We start from the raw sequence: 6,637 nt of genomic DNA, 5'->3' as shown, positions 1-6,637 counted from the left end.
CAAAAGAAAGTGTGCTCCTTTTTAATTTGAACGCTGTTTTAAGCCTTATGTTCGTCCGCCGTAAAAACAGAAGTTTAAAAATAACTGGCACAGCTTTTTGTGTAGCAGCCTTACCAACTATTTGAATTCGCTATATCGCAACATGGTTGCGCAAAAATCTTCCTAAATTTCGTTTTATTATTGCTGCGTTTTCGTGTTTGCCTGACCTGATGATGTTTTTGTATAAGCCACAAACGATCGAGTAGGACATTCTATTACAATTTTCCAAACCCTCATCGCTCTTTTTCTCCATCTTGAACCAGACAAATCATTGGAGAAAGTTGGCCCTGAGAGGAGGTAACTTTGCCGTCCTGCTTTTATATCGCGTATAATTTATCTTCAATGTCGGGTAGTCCCTTTCGTGTATGTCTTTAATACCGAGTGGAATGTATATGAATTATTTTCAGATTCCTGGCAGTGCAGGACCGCTATACAGTTCAACGGCGCCGCTCACTAACAAAAGCGGCATACTAGAAATAAGTTTGGGCCTAGACACTGTCATTGCAAAAGAAAACATTTTTTATTACCAATACGTTGTAAGTTTTTTTCGCACTTCTGGCCTCCATACAGACTAGACGATGCTTCGCCAAACGCAATATTGGCCTTGCATAAAAAGTTTGACTATCCGGCCCAAGGACCACCGGCTCCATATCCGCCTGCAGCGGCGCCTGACGCGGAGGCCCAGGGTCCGGCTCCCCCGTAGCGGCCGGCTGTGTATCTGCCCGCACCCGGGGCTACGGCAGGAGCCGCGACGGGATTTGCGTTAAACACGGCGTCAGCGCTGGCACCCGGGGCGGTTCCCGGCTCATTGGTGTCCACCGTGGCGCGGAATCCGCCGGCGTCGGCCACGTAGCTCACGGTGCGGAACAGTCCGTTGGCGTCCCGGTAGCCGTACGAGCCGGTCTTGGCGTTGCTGGCGTCTCCCTGCTCCTTTTGAAACAGCCGCGTCCCGAACTCGTCAGTGTTGTCGTAGCCAAAACTGTACGGCTGGGGTGGCTGCAGAAATGAAAGGAGTGAATTCTTGAAACCAGCGAACGTATCGTGGCGGCAACAGCGTCAATCCAGAATATTCAATGACCTGCGAAATCTGAGTTTTCCTTAGATTTTTAGCCACTGGAACGCCCACAGGTTGTCCACTGAATGAAAGAGTAATCTTGACAGCTCACTTGCAAACGACTGTAGTTCTGTACGGGATTCTTAAGGAGCCCCTTTGAGAGAAATGATATCTAAAGTACATTACCTGAAAACAATGAGAATATTAAGTCTAATATGCACACCTGCGGACAGACCTAATTGTTCAAGAGATAAAGGATAAACTGAAATGCAGCTGGTATTATTACTTTCTGTGTTCCTGCAGTTTTGAGAATGAGCTGACACATATTGCCATATGGACGCATATGTCATAGAAAATTTCTATGGCGTCACCATTCAAGTTGCCGTTTCTTGATTACAGCTTACGCACATAGGAGGCACCAGCAACGGAGAAGCCAGGAGTAGCCGCCGCCGCAAAGATGGGGCCCCGGAATCCTGCGCCCCGGAAGCCTCCGCCGCCGCCAAACACATTGCCTGCTCTCACAAAGGCGACCAGGGAGAGGAAGACGCAGGCAGCCTGTAGAAGGAGGAGCAGTGGCAACAATGGAAATGTCGCGAATAGCTCTCGGACCTCCTGGTATTGCGCGGAGAATGAGTTATAGACGGAAATCACCTCGTGCCGTTAAATCTCAGTGCCTTTGCATGAAATTTCTATCTGTACCATAGGAGTGGTCGTGAAAAAAGCTTCCATAAAGCTACAGTATGTTGCGATTTAGTTTTATACCTGTGGAGCTTCTTAAAGTATTTCTGAAAGAAATTCACACAGCCAAAGAAGGGCCCAGAAAGAGGGGCAGATCGTATAAAAGCGACATTGTTGCTAGGGATGTGGCGAAAAGTCCGACTCGGAAACGAGCTGTATTTTTAAACAGATGGCATTGATCCTCTAGTGAAAAGCAGACCCCTTATCCGAATAACCTTGTCAATAGGAATACATACTCCTTGCCCTCTGAAGATTAAACAGAGAACTTTAAACCAAAATAACTAAAGAGCTTATAATGAGGTTTATGCTGCGAAAGTGCAGTAGCATTTTTAAGCATGGTGCAATTAGCTCCTAGAGCCTAATGTCATCCGGTGGATGGTGTTTTGTTAAATGGCAATTTGAGAAGCCTGAATTACCATTCTAATGGACTAGCCCCATTAAAAAGCTAAGATTTGTAGCAGCAATTACGCGCTAAATAAAGTGTTACTCTAATAATTTTATGGTGCCTTTTTTAACAACTAGGATGCCAGAGTACGGACTCGTTGTTCCGATAACAAGTAATTCTTCGCCCATATGTGACATCCTTGCTTCACATTTAGTGTGTTGCAGATTAGTGCTGGAGTTTTTCGAGCAGCGAACTGTTTAACGCTGCCTCTCAATAAAAGCCATTCGTTTGAAAAAGTGATCATAAAAGGGCTACACAAACTTTAAAACGATGACATATTGGACGCCCTTCTCCAAGCTTCAAAGGCACTGAAGTCGCCAAAATAAAAAAAAAATATTTTGCCAAAAACCCGCTACTAGCACATTTCGAGCAGATTTCCACTTAGATTTATGAAAAGCATTTAGTCATACTTAGCTTACCACAGGTACAATAAGTGGCATTAAAAGTAAACTACTTTATAAACAGCCGCAACATTAATCAGACGCCGATCGAATGCCAGCACAGGACTGGCCAAATGATTTCTTACCTTAAATATCATATCCACGAGAAGTATAGCCGCAAACGTCTCTTCACTCGTGCGGCAGCGGCAGATACAGTGCCGTCCATCCCGCGTCCAGCTTTTATACGTGCCAGCTGACCGTACGCAACTCACCATGATCCTCGTGATGGAGCAGACAAGCTGCTTTCTCTCTCTCTCCCTTTCCCTAACTTTACTTTGTCACGGGCGGCCGTGACGAGGCGCTTCTTGTGTTTTTTTTTTCATTTGCGCAGTGACTGTTGCGTCGTGATGGCCTCGAGTGCACGCATCTCGGTTTTCAACAGCGAGTAGCTAGTGGCATTGGGCTAATGTTCCATGGTTTAGATTAGAGCATATGTTTTTTACAGGTGAACCCTTCCGGGTAGCGGCATCGCTGGCACAGTTTGTCGTAACCAAAAACTACTGGATTGAGCCGCGGCATAAAATAACGCTATGCATGTATCCCGAGTAGAGGAAGCTAGAGGCTGTGCGCCTTGCCATCGTTTGACACCGGTCGCGTGGACATCGATTTGGGTTTTGCAGTGAACCTTCTTGTGGAGATCTCTGCGCTGCTGAGAATGTCAAATAATCATCATCATGATCAACCACAACCTTTGTAGTTGCTATGCATTCATAAGTGCCGAATTTGTATTGACGTCTGCACCACCAGCAAGCTAATATATGGAAACATTGGGTTACGAATGCAGGTCATCGTGCATCTGCATCCGTCTTACACATTGCACTGATTTTTGACATCCACAAAAAAACGATCAATTTTTTTATGGCTTCTCTGATTACGTTTTTTGCCTCCAAGAAATGAAACCGAAAAAGCAGCTCTTAATGCGGCCCTTTTGAGGGACTCTACTTTTATTAAGGCGATTAAAATAAAGGTTCTTCAAGGCACTATTCTGCGGCTCCTCCTGTTGATTATATGTGCAAATGTTTAAGTAAACTTGGATTATATAAAGAAATGCGCTGTCTGCGCTGATCGCACCCGTTCATTTTTTCACATTACGGGTTCCTTCAGATTTCACCGCTCTCATAATTAAAGGTTCTAGATGCTTTTATTAACGGGTCTCAGTAATTCTTTAGTCTTTGAACTGAAAGTAAGGACAAATCAAACTTGGCCTACATCGATAGCGTTCGGGGTTCTAATCTGAAAGAGAGTACTCGCATCTTAAACGATGGACGCTCAGTTCCACTCTCATCGTTTACGAACGAGAGCGCATGTGGCGTGTGTTCGTTCTTGGAATTCTGTACGCAACACAACATTTATCATGGATTACCGACTTCCTCAAATGTTTATCCCTGTCCGTTCTTTGGCACCGAAGAAAATTGAACGTTAGTGCTCATAATGAAGTTCGAGAGGAGTTGACAAATGATCCCCAAGCTACGCTTTTTTCACCAACGCTTCTGACGGTAATGTGGAAGAAAGGAAAGTGCGCTTCGTTCCCAGTGATAATGACGACACTGCACGATCAGAAGCAACACACGGCATCGAATAATGTCACTTGGTAGAAAGTTGGGGTACACGCTCAACCTAGTTGGCAGTTTGTCTCATAGATAAACATCTTTGTTCAGATGAAATAATGAACAGCAGACGATATGCGTTTGAATCCATTGTTATCGTTTTGGAAAGAGAGACAGAGATTTTAATTTTTAAAGGAGAGGTCCGCGTGGCAGAAAATTGCTATATTTTACGACATTTATCACCAGCGGCCTCAGGGCAATAGCGTGCTTTACTAGTATCGGTGAACGCAAAGTGACATATTACTTTCACTTTACGGTGCTTTTAGCATGAATAAATATTCGCTAAATGCAAGGTGAAACTATACGCTGAACACGAATACGCCTATAATGAAGTAAAAACAAAGTAGGCTCTCCTACAACGCACTTCCTTTTCTGCTGCCCAACTTTAGGCGCAGACTTCGGTCACTGAATAGACGAGGTGCTTACTCAAGGCCCCGTAGGTTTACTCCCACTGCAAAGGATAGTGTTATCACGATGTTAGCAAGGAGATGAGGCTTTTAAACGCGCCACCGCAAGTCTTTAGGGGAGCACGCTGAGGAGTTTGAGATCTTGGACAAAATCTTTGTAACTGCTAGAATAATATGGTCAATTTTGACCATGCTGTATGGTGATTTTGGACCATATAGAGTGTTTTAACATTTTCTCAGATCGCACAGAGCACGGTGGTTTCTGTATTTCATTGCCATCCCGATACGGTCCCCATGACTGGGGATCGAACCCACGACCTTGGCGTCAGCTCCCGAACACTAAATGCAATGAGCCAGTATGGCGCCTTTCTTACCGATTGTTATTGAAATGAAAAAGAGGAGGCGCTTCAATCAGTGTTTTGAGTCAATCGTACGTTTACATGCATTCCGTTTCTTTCCCATTGTACGTGAATAAATTTATAATCGATAACAGTTCTCATTTAAAACTAGGTGCACAGTGCATTCTTGAATATTCTCACTCAGTGGTTACGGCAGTCCGGCAGCCAGAAAGAGAGCGAAAACCGCTTCTGAAGGACTCTTTATTGTGCTGACTCGAGCCCACGCACAAAAGATTGACTCGGTGGCGTCCAAAGCAACAAGCGTGCTCGGCGGTCTTCGAAGAAAATGCCCGCTGCTATCGGCCGTGCTCTATTTAAAGCTGACAACGAAGTTTTGAGATACGGCGGCCAAAGTAAGCCAACATTCTGGAGCAGCGCGTTGATGGCTTCACCTGGGTGAGATCAATCGAGGTAAATCTAGTCTCTTCTTGCATGACAAACAAAGCGACATATATGCGTGCCGGCCGCTTTGAAGAACAGAAAATTGTGCCCCCTTAACCCCCTCCTCTATTGTAAAGAAGCATCGACCCGATCCTTTTCCAGCGAAAGAAACATGGGAAAAAAAAACAGTGAAAGTGCATAAAAAGTAACTTGAAATGCAAGAAAAGTGTCCATTAGAGCGCATAATGAGGTTTTAGCCGCAAAACTTGTCCAACTTTAGGGCATGAACGGCGCCGCATAGCCGCTGTCGCTACGTCGGAGGCTACTTCGTAGTCAGGTTGTCCATGCCGACAAACGATTTTGAAGGTGCGAAAGTAGTGGCCCAAAAGCTTTTCACTCAGTCCGCGGCGCCTAATTGGCATACACACGCATGGACGGTCACCCAGTTTGTATACTGCGTGGCGTCGGCGTAAGCTACAGCGTTGGGCGTCGATGGGTTGTTGACGCTAATGCGCTGCAGGGCAATGCGTCGTGTCTTTGCGCGCGCTATAGGTGGGGTGCGAGGACGACGTTTTCTTCGGTAGCGTTGAACAGTTTAGCGCCGAGCGTGGACGGGCCCTCCCTACCATGGGAGGGCGTAAAAGGCAGCATCTTGGTGGTCTCTTGCGCTTCGACATTCCAGGCGAAGACAGGGTAACATACGATGACGTCCCAATTCTTCTTTTCGTCATCGACATACATGGCAGCCATGTGTGCTATGGTTTTGTTCAGGCGCTACAGTAACGCCATTGGTCTGCAGATCTTACACAGTTGCCCTCAGTTGGCTTCTTTATCTGTAGCGCAGGATGCCTTGCATCATTGCCCCCTTCAACGCTGTTCCTCTTCCTCTGTCTGAGTCATATGAACACTTTGAGGGCGCCGTGTCGCTGAGGCATGCACTCCACGAAAAATATGACGACTTCAGCTGCTTTCCGTTTGGCAGAGCTTCTGCATCAGCGTAGCGGGTAAGGCTATGTTGATCTACTTGTTTCGAGATTCTGACCTCGGGAAAAGTACAAGCCGGTCCATGCCGATCTGATGGAAGGGTATTCACATGGGTGCAACGTGTTCACGAATCCTGCTTGTCGG

At 46.0% G+C, this 6,637-nt stretch overlaps 1 protein-coding gene across 1 annotated transcript; it reads right to left on the bottom strand.

The window, feature by feature from the left end:
* Window positions 1–660: 660 nt before the first annotated feature.
* Window positions 661–2,814, bottom strand: LOC149344969 (uncharacterized). Its single transcript, XM_089547332.1, has 3 exons — window positions 2,803–2,814; window positions 1,502–1,705; window positions 661–1,035 (listed from the first exon to the last, which is right to left on the bottom strand). The coding sequence occupies exons 1-3, from the start codon at window positions 2,812–2,814 to the stop codon at window positions 661–663; spliced, it is 591 nt and encodes a 196-aa protein (XP_089403458.1).
* Window positions 2,815–6,637: the final 3,823 nt, after the last annotated feature.

This window comes from Amblyomma mixtum, chromosome 5 (assembly GCF_055824585.1).
Source record: "Amblyomma mixtum isolate Tamu chromosome 5, ASM5582458v1, whole genome shotgun sequence".
Classification (NCBI taxonomy): Eukaryota; Metazoa; Arthropoda; class Arachnida; order Ixodida; family Ixodidae; genus Amblyomma; species Amblyomma mixtum.
This window is presented reverse-complemented; position numbering and strand designations above follow the sequence as displayed.

Coding starts and splice junctions, on each gene's coding strand:
- LOC149344969 (XM_089547332.1), bottom strand. Junction 1,036..1,501: donor CCGTTGCTGGTGCCTCCTAT/GTGCGTAAGCTG, acceptor TCATTTCTGCAG/CCACCCCAGCCGTACAGTTT.